This window comes from Mus pahari, chromosome 1 (genome assembly GCF_900095145.1).
Source record: "Mus pahari chromosome 1, PAHARI_EIJ_v1.1, whole genome shotgun sequence".
Taxonomy (NCBI): domain Eukaryota; kingdom Metazoa; phylum Chordata; class Mammalia; order Rodentia; family Muridae; genus Mus; species Mus pahari.
Window position 1 is genome coordinate 18855926 of NC_034590.1, and position 15858 is coordinate 18871783.

Genomic DNA, 15858 nt, shown 5'->3' on the forward strand with positions numbered 1-15858 from the left:
CAGAGAGCAAGCAAGGGGGGACCAGAGAGCAAGCAAGGGGGGACCAGAGAGCAAGCAAGGGGGGACCAGAGAGCAAGCAAGGGGGGACCAGAGAGCAAGCAAGGGAGGACCAGAGAGCAAGCAAGGGAGGACCAGAGAGCAAGCAAGGGGGGACCAGAGAGCAAGCAAGGGGGGACCAGAGAGCAAGCAAGGGGGGACCAGAGAGCAAGCAAGGGGGGATCAGAGAGCAAGCAAGGGGGGACCAGAGAGCAAGCAAGAGAGGACCAGAGAGCAAGCAAGGGAGGACCAGAGAGCAAGCAAGTGTGGTCCAGGTGCTTATTCTGATTTTGCCTGTGGGTGTGAGTCTATAAGCACATGCATGTATCCACTCCCACTGCTGTGGGCTCTAGCATTCCTTTTTTCTTATATCATCATAATTATCATCTTCATCCTCCTCCTCTCCCTCCTTCTTTTCCTGCTTCTCATCGATGGAATCTTGCTATATAGCCCTGAATTCACTGTGGGGCCCACATTAGCCTCAAACTCACAACAACTTTCCTGCCCTAAGCTGGAGTCAAACAACATTCCTGTGCCCTAGGCTGGAGTTTTCTTTTATTCTAGGTTTTCTCTACATTTTCTTAATTATTCTTCATGCAGTTACATGCTCAGCCATGTTGTCATGGATGCACAACTGAGGACTGCATCCATTCTGAGGGTGGGGAGGGAGGGGGCATACTAGACTAGACTGCCTTCTGCTGTCATAGGTATCTCAGTACAGTCACCAGAGGCTCTGCTGCTGTGTGCTCAGTGGCGCCACCTAGTGACAGTCCTCAGAGCAATCCCTATCTTGAGAGAGCATTTGACTAGACTCTAACACAACTTCTTACATGGTTTGGGCCAGTCACCTTTCTGAGTTTCAATTTCCTCATTTCTAAATGGGGGGGGGGGGAAAGGACGTCATATGAGCTGGGATGAGATCACAGAGTCAAAGGGGCTTAGTGTGCCGGGGAGGCAGGATCTCTATGCCCATGCAGTATCTACAACTACCTTACACTTGCCTTCCCTGGGTCCTTACAGCAAACAAAAGGTGTGGTCCAGTGTAACGTTCTAGTGAGGAGAGCTGCAAGTGGCTGGACCATGTTTAGCCTGCAGTCTGGAGGGCCCGTTTATCTCAGAGACACGCGTGGCTGCCAGGGAAGTCTCCTCATCTGCCTCTACAGTGAAAGCACACAGCCCACTGCCTGACACGTGGATTGGAGAGTTCTCTTGGAACGCATGGTGCCAGCTGCCCAAGAAGGTTCTCTGTAGCTGCCAAGGATGTGTGATAGGACTGCTTTGTAGCTGGACCCTAGAATCACCTCAAATGCCCATCAGTGCAGGGCCACTGAAAACACAAGCAACCAGCACGGCGTGGTCCTTCCTGGGGCTTCAGTGAGGCAGGCGCAGAGAACGCAGACACAGGCCTGGAGGAGCACATGCTTCGTGACATCCTTTATGGATGAAATGGATTTGCTTGTGTCCATACAGTGAGGGGCTGGCCTCTGGGCTTGCTAGCCCTGGAGACCCTGCCACTTCTCTCACAGTAAGCACCGAGAGAGTACTGTAAGCAAGGGTACCCCACTTGAAGAATTCTCAACCATCCGGTGGCAGAACAAGAACCGACCTGGATTTAAGAGTCTGGATTCTTACTCGCTGGCTGGCACAGTGGGAGTGGCTCTCCTGGGGTCCATGTTGCTCAGGCCTTTGTGTGGCTAACTGGGTAACTTGTGACCATGGCAGAGGGCTTTCCCCATGATGATAATGCCAGCCAGGGAATAGGTGGCCATTCAGGAAACGATCCTTTCCAACAATCCCAACCAATGGGCTGGTTGAAATCAAAAGCAAAGTTCAGTGTGTATCCATTGTGTTACAGTTACTTTTGGCTTGAGGGCACAGTGACTACTGGAAGGGGACTGTGGCAGTGGGATCACAAAGCGGCTGTCCAGTTGCTTCTGCAGTCTGGAAGCAGAAGGAGAAGGCTGCTGGTGCTCATCTTTCTCTTTATCATTCATCCAGACTCCTAGCCCACTGTGTGGTGCCTCCCACGCGCAAGAGGCATCTTCACATTTCATATCAGCCGATTCTCAAACATCCTTCACAAGTGTGCCCAGGGGCCAGCTCCTCTTTTTTTGTTTGTTTGTTTGTTTTGGTTTTTCGAGACAGGGTTTCTCTGTATAGCCCCGGCTGTCCTGGAACTCACTCTGTAGACCAGGCTGGCCTCGAACTCAGAAATCTGCCTGCCTCTGCCTCCCGAGTGCTGGGATTAAAGGCAGGCGCCACCACGCCCCACGGGGCCAGCTCCTCTTTGGGGATTCTAGATCCTGTCAAGTAGATAGATGGTGTTGAACGGTCACTCCCATGCTGTAGAACATCGCGGCAGAAGGACGGAGAACAACGTGGGGCCATCGGTACTGGTGAAGAAAGACACTTCCTCCTGCTCCCTTTACCCCCATGACTGAAGCTGGAAAGCAGACAGACAGCGCTTCTGTGGTTCCTCGGGGGAACTGGGAATAGATGAGAGGACTGGGGTAGAGACATTCTGTCTGCAACTCTGGGAGCAACAGCATCTGCCCTCTCAGACCCGCTCTCCCTATGTGAGAAGAGAAGAGAAAGTTCTACAGTTGGTGCCTAGCTATCTGCCTAATGGAGAGGTGACTGGAGACCTAGCTGCCAACGATGGTGTAGGTGCATTATATTAGTTAATCCATATAGATCATGCCAGGTTCCCTCACCTCAAGGAAGAGCCACAGACTGATGGGGGCAGGAGATCCTCAATCGTACATAAATGAACGGTTGGTGAGTCGCCCTGCCTTAGTCTCTTGGCACCATGTAATGGGAGAAGTGGGGAGGGAACTCCTGACAATAACCAAGGCTAACATTATTTTCTGTTGGCTTCTTTTAATAAGGGCTTCGTATATATACAAATTAAGTGTTGCTCTTGCCAGTTGAGGGTGTTGGGTTGCTTGTTTGAGACAGGGTCTTGTGTAGTCCGGGATAGCCCCAAACTTGCTGCCTTAGTCAGTGTTTTATTGCTGCGAAGAGACACCATGACCTTGGCAACTCTTATAAAGGAAAGCATTTCATTGGGGCTGGCTTACAGGTTCAGAGGTTCAGTCCATTATCATCAAGGCAGGAAGCATGGTGCCATGCAGGCTGAAGAAGTAGCTGAAAGTTCTACATCTGGATCTGCAGGCAGCAGGAAGAGAGAGACTCTGGGCTTGGAACAGGTCTTTTGAAACCTCAAAGTCCATCCCCCCAGTGACACACTTCCTCTAACAAGGCCACACCTCCTAATCCTTTCAAATAGCCCCACTCCCTGGTGACCAGTCAGTCAAGTCTATGAGCCTAATGGGCCAGTCTCATTCAAACCACCACACTTGACTAAGACTGGCCTTGAACTCCTAACCCTCCTACCCCACTGTGCCTAGAGCTAGGATTACAGACATATATCACCACACCCAGTACCCTTGTGTCTCCATCTAAGAGGCAATCTCTCTACAGTCACCCAACCGAGAAGGGCAATCCGTGGGGCGGTTTGAATGGGAGAACGCCCCCACAGGCTCACATGGTCCCCATGTATTTTGGGAAGTTATAGAACTTTTTGGAAGTGGGACCTAGCTGGAGGAAGTGGGGTGCTGGAGAGCAGAGACCTAGCCTTACTTCCTGTCCCTTCCCTCTGTTTCCACACTGCAGATGCAACATGACCAGCCACCTCATGTCCCTACCGCCAAGGTCCTTGCTATGAAACCCGGTAGCTCCTTAAACCATGAGCCCAAATAACCCTTCATTCTGGTTCCCTGCCTGCTTGAGGACACTTAAGGTTCAGATTCTTGTTTCTTCTAAAATCCAATTCCCAGGTTAGCCCAGTGATATGAGATCCCGGAAGGTGCCGACTGGTGAAGCCGAAGAGGATGTCCCCCTCTGACCCCTGACGTGTGCCTCTAGTAGGCCTACCACGGACTCGGCTGTCAGCCTGGAGGACTGGCCCGGAGACGAGCTGAGAGCAGTGACCTGCCTTCTTCCACCTCTTTCCTCCTTCCTCGAAAGTGTGCCTGACCTGTGGCTTGGTGGCCACGTGAAAGCTAAGATGGCCATGAATGAAGCCCAACACATCTATAGGTGACAATTCATATTTCCAAGATAGGACATCTCTGCCAGAGGGACCTTAGCTCTGGTTTCCTGGGCCTTCCCGGGCTCCAGTACTATGGAAGTCTGTACTATGGAAGCAGGTTATCTGGCCAGCTATGGGATCATGGGCGCATCAGCCTCCTCAAGCTTCAGCTATAAACAGGAGGAATGATTTCTCTCACATGGCTCATAAATCAGAAACCACGACAGCAGAGGGGCAGGCACCTCATGTCTGAACTCCCAAGATGCCAAGTTTAAACAATTAAGCCCCTACCTAGTGTGCAGCACACTTCCTGGCTTGATCACCGCCTCTGTGAGGCAGATGGTCTGAGCATCGTGACCCAGGACAGAAATAGGCAGAGAGGAAAGTCAGTGGTCCAAGGTCCCTGTGCAGAATAGGCAGCAGAAGATGCCTTCCTTCTTGGGGCATTCTTCTGAGACACAGGTGTCTGGCATGGGAAGGGTAAAACCTCAGGGCAGGAGACAGGTGTTTGGAAGGGGATGCGACATGACAGGTGGTGGTAAAGACATGTCTGGAAGCAGTGTCCACAGAGCAAGCCCCGCTTCTTATTTAGCCTGATGAGTGTGTGTCTGTCCATAATGGACAGACCTAAAGTCCTTATTGCAAAGGACTGGATGTTTATGTCTCCTGACCCTAAGGCCCAAGAAGTGGCATTAGGAGGCGGGGCCTCTAGGAGAGGATTGGATTGGGACTCACTTGCATGACACTCATGTTTTTATAAGAGGTTCCAGAACGTTCATTGATGTTCTCCCAATGTGGGTTCCAGAGAAAGGCAGCTGTCTGAGGAAGCAGGTTTAAAATAGGCATAGAATCTCTTCCTAGCTGTCTTAGTCAGGGTTTCACTGCTATGAACAGACACCACCACCAAGGCAACTCTTATAAGGACAACATTTAATTGAGGCTGGCTTACAGGTTCAGAGGTTCAGTCCATTCTCATCAGGGCAGGAGCATGGCAGCATCCAGGCAGGCATGGTGCAGGAGGAGCTGAGAGTTCTACAGCTTCATCTGAAGGCTGCTAGCAGAACACTGGCTCCCAGGTGGCTGGCACAAGGGTTTTAAAGACCACATCCACAAGACCACACCTCCCAACAGTGCCACACCCTGCGCTGAGCCGAGCATATACAAACCATCACACTGATCTTGGACTTTGCAGTCACCAGAACCACAAGAATTAAGTCTGTTATTCCAGGCCAGTTCATGGTACCTCTGTCCTGGGGGACAGAATGGACTCAGATGCTTGTGCCCTGAAAGCAGTGTGGGTACAGCAGTATTGAGGCTGGGCAGCCCCATGACTGTGACGCTGTGTTGGAGGAAGCCCCGTCACCAAAGGCTCCCCCAGTCAAGTGGACGTACACCTTGAGGCAGACTCAGAGCCATGAGCTAACATATATCTGTTCTATAACTGTATTGCTGAAGTGCTCCCTTATGACCTATAGCCAAATCTATTTTTAGCTGTATTGTGGGCATTAAAAATTTAAACTGGTGAATATATTTAACGTTAAGGTAAAGAGCGAGCGACCCCAGCGGTTTTGAGAGACATGTTGCCCTTTCCTTGGGAGCTTGAAGATCACACCAAGTTTTTCTCTTGCTCCAGAGACAAGCTTCTGGGGGGGGGACTGGGATTAGGGTGCTGGGGAGGGCAGGGTATGTGGAGACACTGCCTGCTCATCTAACGGGAGGAATAGCTTGGCTCAGCCAGTGGGTGTTATGAGCTGTAAAGGGGAGGGCAGCAATAGGTGTTCATTCCATCGTGGTTGCTGTGTACAGATTGGCTTCCTCTGTGACCCACGAAGGGAGTGGTACTGCGTCCTTGAGAAACAGGCCTAGAGAGGCTAAGGGACTGGCCATAGTTCCCACAGCCCAGTAAGGGACAGAACTTCTGGTGGAACCCGGCGTGGTTGAGTTGAGGTTGAGTTGAGAATCTGTATGCTTTCTGTTCCAGTGGCTCTCAAAGCATCCCCAGTCATTAGCATTAATTGGTGCTTTGTTGGAGGTGCCCATTCTAGGGGCAACTCTCTACCGTACTGCCCCCTAGACAGGGACAATAACTGGAAGTTAGTCCCTGCTCTCAGCACCTACAGTTGGAAAAGGAATGGTCCCCATCGACTCACGTGTTTGAATGCTTGGCCCATAGGGAGGTGTGGCCTTGTTGGAGTCAGCGTGGCTTTGCTGGAGGAAGTGTGTCTCAGGGAAGGTGGGCTTTTAGGTCTCAGAAACTCAAGCCTGTTTAACTCCTGCTGCCTCCTGATCCAGATGTAGAGCTCTCAGCTCCTTCTCCTGCACCTTGTCTGCCTGCATGCCGCCATGCTTCTTGCCATGATGATAATGGATTAAACCACTGAACTGTAAGCCAGCCCCAATTAAATGCTTACCTTCATAAGATTTCCTGTGGTCATGTTGTCTCTTCACAGCAGTAAATCCCAAACTGAGACAGTCTGGTTGGGCAAAAAAGAGAAAAGGAGAAGAGAAAAGGAAGGGAAGGGAGGTAAACTGGCTGAGCTTGGAGATACAGCTTGCTGGGAGCTTCAGGGAGCATGGTGGCGGCAGGTGTCCAGGTGACAAAAGGGAGATTATGAAGGAATTGCTGAAGCGCGCGCGCGCACACACACACACACACACACACACACACACAACACACTCACACATAGAGCTGGGATGCATTTCCAGGCACACTAGTGAGCGTGAGAGTCTTGGCAGGATGAGGAACTCTGAGAAAGGCCATGCTGTAGGGAGGGAAGAGGCTAGACTTCTGGTGCTCCGTAATGTCCAGCTGAGGCCTCCCCATGTAGACCCCGCCCCTGCATCCATTGCACAAGTCACTTATGACACCAAGATGCCCCTGCCCTTTCTGAGAGGACAGCATCTCTCTCTCTGTTCTCCCTGTCATCCAACAACCAGCTTCTAAGTCCTCAACACTGGCTTCAAGTGTCCCTTCCAACTGAAGGCTTCTTTGCCGCCCCCCCCCAGCCCCCACCACAGTGACTCCACTGAAAGGTCCCCCCTAGTCCCCAGCCCTGTGTTCAGTCTCCAACAGTCATCACCCAGCATGGCAATGATTCACACACGGGTCGGTTTCCCTTGCTGTCCTGGGTGTATAGCACTGCAGCTGAGACTCATGACGTGTTGTCTCTGGCACGGAGTTAAATAATCCCAATCAATATTTGTTAGCTGGATGAATGAATGAGTGGACAGATGAGTGACTGACTCAATCAGGGGCCATGTTTACCCTTAGGTGTAACATCTGTTCGCTCACTCAGTGAAGTGGAAAATTGATGTTTGTAAACCCGGTTCAGCGTTCTCATTGATATACGCGTTATGTGCTTTCTTTGCAGACCGCTCCTTACTTAGTGCTGCATTTACACCAAGTGCTTACTGTGTGCTGGGCACCCCACCAATTCTTGGAGAAAAACTGGGGTGCATAGTGCATGCGTCTAAGAAGCTGTTTCACCCTGGGGTGTTTTCAGTTTCTCACTGTCTTACTTAGGGTTTTAGTGCTGTGGAGAGATACCTTGACCAGGGCAGCTCTTATCAAAGAAAACATTTATTTGGGGCTGGCTTATACAGTTCAGAGGTTTAGTTCATTATCACCATGGTAGGAAGCATGGAGGTGTGTAGGCAGACGTGGTGCTGGAGGAGACAAGAGTTCTATGTCTTGATCTGAAGGCTTCGGGGGACTGTGTGCCACACTGGGCCTAGTTTGAGCACAGGAGATCTCAAAGCCCACCCCCACAGTGACACACTTCCTCCAGCAAGGCCACGCCTTTAATAGACCCACTCTCTGTGGGCCAAGCGTTTAAACACTTGAGTCTGTGCAGCTGTTTCTATTCAAATCACCACACTCACTATTCAGGCTTTTTAAAAGTAGTGTGTGCATGTGTGTGTGTGTGTGTGTGTGTGTGTGTTATGTGCATATGTAGGTATGTGTAGGCGTGAGCGTACATATGCCATTGCAAATATATGGGGTCCAAAGACAACCTCAAGTGTCATTTCCCATCCTGTTTTGAGACAAAATACCTTTGTTGTTTGTTGCTATGGATACCAGGTTGTTCTGAAAACTCCCAGGGATTCACTAGGCTTCACCTCACATCTCACTGTGGCTAAGATACAGATCCACTCCACTCCACTCAACAGTCTGTGGGCTCTGGGGATCCGAACTCAGGTCCTTGTGCTTGCAGGGCATGTGCTTCACGCCCTGAGCTGTCTGCCCAGCCCACGCTTCAGGCTTTCGTTTATCCTGTTTTATTATCATGGTGGATACAAGTTCTTGTGAGTGAGAGGCACTTTTGAAGATCTGGTAAAAGCCTTGCAATCCCTCCTGAGACTGTAACGCTTCTTTAAACCTCTGCGTGGTTAGACCAAGTGTGTTTCTCCACAGCACTAAAACCCTAAGTAAGACAGTGAGGAACTGAAAACACCCCAGGGTGAAACAGCTTCTTAGACGCATGCACTATGCACCCCAGTTTTTCTCCAAGAATTGGTGGGGTGCCCAGCACACAGTAAGCACTTGGTGTAAATGCAGCACTAAGTAAGGAGCGGTCTGCAAAGAAAGCAGTTGGAAACAGCAGTTCTGTGGAGGCCAGGGGGCTGCTCCGTATCAGGTAGCTTTTGGCTCTGTGGTACCTGTGAACTGAACGCAGAGCCTACACAGTAGACTCTGACTCCCTGGCCCGAGTTCCCCTTACCTGACAGAGTCTGAAGTCAGAGCGGGCACCTGCGGCACAGGTAGGCAGAGGGAGAATCTCTGCTGCGGTTGCCTTCCCAGCGTGCCCGAGGACAGGCTGCCAACCCCCCACCAGCCCACTTTCCGTGAGCATGTGAACTGTGCAGAAATCAAACCTCTGGCTTTCTCACGCTCATGTAGGGAGCCCTGGGGCCTCAGAGACCTGGAAATCCTCTTTCCCTGGAGACACTTTGCCCTTGGCAGTCACGGGGATCAGACTGGAGCTGTCTGTCTAGGCGATGGTTCTGTCCCAACATGGTCAGACGCCACGCTTCCAAGCCTGTGTCCGCCGCTGAAGCACAATCGCAAAGAGCTAGGCGGACGCACCAGTGCTGGGTAGCAGCGTGAAGAGTTAGGGGGGCTCCGGTGGGTATTCACACTGTTCCCACAGCACAGCTGAGGGCAGGAGCCGCCAAATGCCCATGGTGGGTAGGTTGGTTAGACCAAGTGTGTTCTGCATACACAATGGGGTATGCAGTATCCAGTCTTTCAAAGGAAGGAAGGCAGGGTATTCCAGACGGGAGGTGACTCAGTGGTGACTGTGTAGTGTATGAAATCCCTGAGTACTATACTATCTCCAGCACCACAGAAAGGAAGAAGGAAAGTAGAGGGAAATTCCGTCACAGGGACAAATGTGTGGACCACAAGGGCATAATTGTTCTTGTAAAAAAAAAATTCTCTTGTAATGAGGGCGGGTGATATGGCTCAGTGGGTAGAGGGGCTTGCCACCAAGCCTTGTGTGACCTGAGTTGGGTCCCATGACACATGTGGTAGAAGGAGAGAATTGGCTCTTGAAAGCTGACCTCTGACCCTCATTCATGTTCTATGGTACAGGGGCATCACATACATATGCGTACACCAAAGAAATTAAATTGTAAAATAAAAATTTAAATATTTTTATGAACATGTATCAACTATATAGAATAAGTAAGGGTTTGTATTTTATGGATCTATTGCAGTTTGATCATAGTCAGTCCCTCTGTTTCTTGTGTTCGCTTTGGTCTAACTTGGGGGTTCCTCAGGCTGGCCTCAATGCCTTGACCTCCAGAGTGCGGGGTCCCAGATGTGCGACATAAAAGCGTCCTCTATTCTCTTCACTATTTTTTCCTCTCGTTTTCATTTCCTTTCTACCTGAGGAGTTTTAATAAGCAGAACAAGCCAATCATAAAGAAGCAAAACGCTGTATTAGTTCACTCATACAAGGTACTTGCAGCGGGCACATTGGGGCAGAGAGTGCGTGATGGTTGCCAGAGGCTCTATGGGTTCGGGCTAAAGTTAATGAAGAGATGAATATTTAAAAGCCAGCATACACATGTGAGCATGAATGTAAATGCATTCATGAATGTAAGTACACTCAGCTAGTGGTAACCCTGCTCCCTTGAGGAAGGAGAGATGTGTGTGTGTGTGTGTGTGTGTGTGTGTGTGTGCATGTGTTTGTGTGTGCGTGCATGTGTGTATGTGCAAGGCTCTGCACTGAGCTGTGCACAGAGAGGGTAAGGGGCGTAGGTTGCCCCTGATGTAGGTGCACGTAAGGGCGCAGAGCAGCATAAGGGACTGCCGTTGGCCTAGAGCCCACCTTTAGGAATCTCCATCCTCAGATGAGGTGGGCCCACCCTACCCTCCCTAGGGCGTGTATCCCAGATTCTTAAGGACTTTATACCAACTGATGAGGCAAGAAGGCTTCTAAGTTTGGTCATCTCTGACTCTTAACCATCACAATCCTACAACTCAGCGCCAATCTCTCTTATGACTAAAGAAGCCAAGAAAGTGGGAATGAATGTGACTTGGGTCTCACTTCTCAGGGCGTTTGAGGACCGGCTGTTGGAAACCCCAGCACCCCTGTCCTGGATTCTAAGTCACAGGGTCCATTCCTGTTTCTCCCCATCTCATCCCAAGCACGGGCCATGTCATCTAGAAGCTGGGAAGGCAGCACCCTCCTGGCTCAGGAACACAGGGAAGCAAAGGTGGGAGGGAGGGAAGGCTCTTCTGCGAGAATCCTCTGCAGATACCCTTAGCAGCAGCTCGGGGCCACTTCCCTTTCCTTCTAAACAGACCCCGCCCCACTTACGGAGTCCACATGGTAGAGCAGCACTGACCTTTGGGCCCATGGATGTAAAGGTAACCCTAATCTGGCCCATTAGGCCGGCCATATTCTGTGTTGAGCTATAAGAACAGGTTTGGAATACCAGCAGCTAGCTACCTTGGCATCTGAGAATGAAGCTGGCCAGCATCGGGCAGAGCCAAGAAATGCTATGGTGGTTAATTGCATGTGTCAGTTTTGCAGGGCACAGCACCCAGATGTTTGGGCAAATACACCTAGATACTTATTTACGGAGGTGTTTTTGAGGTGAGATTAACATTTAATCAGTGGGCTTTGAGTGTTTTCCCTCCATGATGTAAATGGACCTTACTTACCTTGTTGAATCAACTCTCAGGCTTAACAGGGAAAACCTGCCAGGGGCTGCAGAGGCAGCTCAGCAGTTATGAGCATGGGCTGCCCTAGCAGAGGGCCCAGGTTTGATCTCCCCAGCACCCACAGAGAGGCTCACAACTGTCTGCAACTTCAGTTCCAGGGCATCTGACATGCTCTTCTGGCCTCTGAGGGTACTGAATGCACGGGGTGCACAGACATTCAGGCAAAACACCCTTACACATAAAACATTAAAAATTACCGGGCATGGTGGCGCACGCCTTTAATCCCAGCACTTGGGAGGCAGAGGCAGGCGGATTTCTGAGTTCGAGGCCAGCCAGGGCTACAAAGAGAGACGCTGTCTCGAAAAACCAAAAAAAAAAAAAAAAAAAAATTAAAAATTTAGAACGTAACACAGTGACCAATTAAACACTTCTCCATACATATAATTATATATGGAACATACATGTATTGCTTTCTCGATCTTCCCCCTAACCTGGTGTGTGTGTGTTCCTTATTCTTTGAGAGAACTTTGGCTAATCCAGGAATCTAGAACAGACTCCCAATGCTTCTGTCTTAGCCTCTGGCTCAGCAAAACCTCCCCAAACACTCCTGTCGTCTGTCTCGCTACTTCAACCGTCCTCTGGAGTTGGGTTTCTGTCAATTCCAGCCCTAAAAGTCCGAGGAACAGCTAGCTCGCACCTCACCGAGTTCTCAGCTACTCCCAACCCCGAGCTTCCTTTCACAGATGACCTGTGCCTTGAAGGATGCACAGACAGTCCATGTGGGTTTGAAGGCAACGTAATGAACAGAGCCAGCAAACGCGGGATCCACGGATGCAATAGAACATGGCCAGATCGGGAAACCTGAGTTGAGCGTGGCCAGAGCCAAGGAGATGACTCATGGGAGACAGGGCTGGAGGAGAGGCCAGGGACCAGGTGACATAGGGCTTTGATAGTCAGGTAGGAGTATGGGCTCTGTCCTTAGGACAGGAGAGAGACCTTGAAGACCTTTCAAATCGAGTAGGCAGGATCTGGTTGCAATTTTAGCTGCTTGCTCTCTTGCTTGCTTATTCGCTCCCTTTGCAGTGGAAAGACAGATGACCCAAGGGAAACAGAAGCTCCCAAAATCTAATTCCACATGGCAGCCACATCTTTCTCATTTACTTGAAGAACTCCTCGAGCCGTGGTGTCTGCATTAACATCCTAGCTCTCCATTTGCTCCCCGTGAAAGCCCGGCCTTGATACAGGCTGCCTCAGTTCCCTACGGAAGACAACAGAGCCATCTCCCTCCCCTGGTCATCTGCAAGGATAGGGCACTGACTCCAGGCTTGGACTCCTGCACAATGCTAGATGCAGTTATCTCAACCGGTAACAAGCGGACCTGCAGCTCATGGGCTGCTAGATCCCCACACCCATGTTAGCTCTCTGTTACTGTAACAAAATATCAATTACAAGGAGGAAAGTTTTGTTTGGGCCCACAGTTTTGGAGGCTTCAGTCTAGTCTGTGGTTGGTTGCTTTCCAGCCTGTGGTGAGGCGGGATATCGTGGTGGGGACACTTTGCAGAGGGGCTGGAGTGAAAAAGAGAGGAAGAGGCAGTTGTGAAGTAACTCACTTAGGGGAGACACTCTGCTGTTACTGACTTCCCACATAGTGGGGACAAAACAAAACAAAAACAAACAAAAGCCAAAAAAAAAAAACAGAAAATGTCTGACATTCCGACCCGTAAACCCTCAAAGGCCTTGAAGTTCCCTGTAGGCACCACCTTTTAGTTTCTCTACTTCCTGATAGTCCCAAACAGAGCATACAGGCCTTATGGAGACCCTCCTGGTCCAAAGGATAGTACCAGTGTAAGTGGGAGATACTGCGAGCAATACACGCTTGTAACTGTTAACATCAACCACAGCGCACAGAAGAGTGAAGGTGCTTCCCCACCCTAATCTCATAGCTGTCTTGGCCACGGCTTCTTTCCTTGCAGAGCAGTACCAGAGAGAATCACACCATATACTCCGCCAGCCGGGGAAGAGACTGAGATTGAAGTCTGGTTTCTGTTGAATGAGCATAGCTATTTTTCCTCCGTGGTAAAGTTGAACTATATAAATGGAACCTCCTTAAGACGGGGATTTTGTGCAGCCAGCCGATCTCAACCCTGCTAAGACCAGCTATAAATCCTCAGCCCCAGCAGGACTGACCACTGCCTGGTCCAGTCCCTCTGTGGATGCTGGCTTCAGCTGTGCCCTGGGACCTGCCCTAAGCCCTACTTTATACACGCTCTCTGGATCTTTCCAGTTCTTATCTGATCAATGCTGCGTATTTTGGGTTCCATGCGAGATGACAACTCTCTCCAGGGACTATCCAAGAGGTCCTGTCTTGTCTCTACTGACACCTTCTTTCCTCTTCCCTAAGGTTCTGCTGGGCTACATTCTGTGTAGTGGTAAACCTTTGCCCTCATTATCCCATCCTGGAAACCATGGGAGACACAGCATCGTCTCTATTAGCAGCCGGGCCACTCTATGCCTCGAGGTGCCCCTTTAAGCCCAGCTTGGGTCCTGCTACCTCCTCCTGAGCTCTGAGACAGCCCGTCCTCTGCATATCATGTCTAGATCACAGCCCTGGGGCCACAACCTTCCAGGTTTTCATTTAACAGCCTCTATTCTTCGGTCCACGCAATTCACTCCCAGAAGCTGGAGAAGGAGTCAGTCTTGTTTATTAGTGAGTTCACCCTCAGGTTTTCATCAGGGATTTCAGCAGGAGGTGGGGCAATAGAGAGATGCAGGACCTGGGCGCCCAGAGGTCTCAAGAAAGGAACACTCGCGAGCAGGGAGGGCCAACTTAGCAGAGCTGGAAGAAATGGGAGCTAGAACCCCACAGACTACTCCAGAACAGCAGTTGGTCCCTGCTCCACCTCTTGCTGGCCTTCAGAGGAGGAGCCAGGTCACAGGGCCTGGGGGCGGGGGGGGGGTTCCAGGGAGACTTTCTACATCTCAGGCTGAGCTCAGGGGCTGGGTGCAGAGCTCGCCGGCCTCCAGGATGGGTCTGTCTGGCTTCTCTCTCTGGATTTTAAAAGAAGGTTCTGTGGAGAAGAGGAAAAAGATGGGGTGGACAGGACTTGTAGATGACCCTCTATCCATGGCTGACCCCACTGTAGCAGCACGCAGCCCTTCCAGCCTTCAGGGACCCCCTCTCAGTTTGGCCCCGAGTAGAAACACACCAGCCACAGCACACAGGAAGCCGGGGGGGGGGTCAAAGGGGTGTCAGGATGGGGTGGGAAGATGGGGGCAGCAGGAAAGACAGGAGTCGCTTGTCAAGAAGAGCAAGCGGTGACAAGGCAGACACTGAGGACATGGTAGCCAGGTCCACTGTCATGGTGTCAGGACAGTGTGGGCTGAGCAGGGCACACCAATGGAACCCACCAACCCTGGTTCTTTGGACCAGCTTAAGGAACTTGAATGGCATGGCTCTGCCTAAGCAGGGCTTGGGGCTCCTCAGGGATCCTGGTGGGAGATAGGCCCCTGTGAGGGGACTCAGCAGGAGATTGTGTCCTCCAGCCTAGTCCATCAGCAGGGAGACGCCATTGTGCTCAGTGCTACCCTGCTCCAACTAGGTTCTGCGTGTGAACCAGAGCGGGTCCCAAGGCCTGTGGGCATCAGAACTCTAAGCCAGTGCCCCAAGCTGGTCTTTGTGTAACCCCACCTCCCACCTCCGTAAGTTCTAGTGTCTCAGCCATTGACGGCAGCCCCAAGAGAGACACCCCTGCGGGCTGCCTCTGTCTCTTTCTAGATACCAGTCCAAAGAACCTCCAGGATCACGGGCAGCACATGGCACGCAGCATGGGCAGACAGGGCCCTGCGGCTGCCTGCCTAGTCACCGTGGGCTCCAGCTGCAGGGAAAAGCCGTGTCTACACACGGGTTCATAGGCTTCAAGCTGCTTTCGGGCCAGCTGGGGGCTTTCGGCTGCAGAGGAGGGAAGAGAAGAGCTACACATGCAGAGTGGAGCAGGAGACAAGAGGGCTCAGTTACTGCTGGAGGAGGTTCTGCAGGCGCGCTTCCTGCCCCGTGCCTGCCTCTTCAGTACTGCCCCAGCCCTGCTTCCACTAGAGACACAGGAGAATCTTCAAGTCGTGTGGAATGGACCAGTCTAGGCGGGGGAGGATGGGCTGATGGCTGTGAGCCAGCACTACTAAGACCCATGACTATGGTTCGGGATGTCTCTAGCCCGGGGTGTTCTAGGCCCCATGACTGCCAGCAGATGTGTGCCCAGGACATCCCTTTCACTGAATGAGGCGGAGAAAAGTAGATAGGATCCTGGGAGGGCATGGGCTGCAAGGGCAGGGTGCTTTCTCACACTTACAGCTCATCATCGTACTCCTTAGGGGGACAGACAGCAACCACAAGGTCTATCCAGTCCTGTAGAGAGAAACCGTGTGACCACACAGGGCACACGGAGAAATGCATGGTGAACCTGCCTGGTGTTCTGATCCACTCCTGGGTTTCATAGCCCAGGGCCAGCTAGGGCACAGTGAGGACTATGGTTCCCTTCTGGAGGCCCACACTCTAGGA

The 15858-nt window shown here is 51.3% G+C and overlaps 1 protein-coding gene across 2 annotated transcripts in view; it reads right to left on the minus strand.

The window, feature by feature from the left end:
- Nucleotides 1-13986: 13986 nt before the first annotated feature.
- The window catches only part of Ush1c (USH1 protein network component harmonin), a 43391-nt gene continuing 41519 nt past the window's right edge, over nt 13987-15858 (minus strand). The window contains exons 25-27 of one of the 2 annotated variants that reach the window (XM_021198586.2): nt 15650-15705; nt 15167-15275; nt 14002-14371 (exon numbers count right to left, since the gene is read on the minus strand). In XM_021198586.2, coding sequence (XP_021054245.1) covers nt 14294-14371; nt 15167-15275; nt 15650-15705 — 243 coding nt within the window. In that variant the 3' untranslated portion in view covers nt 14002-14293. Of the gene's footprint in view, nt 14372-15166; nt 15276-15649; nt 15706-15858 lie in introns of both variants that reach the window. The other variant, XM_021198598.2, reaches the window with a different exon arrangement.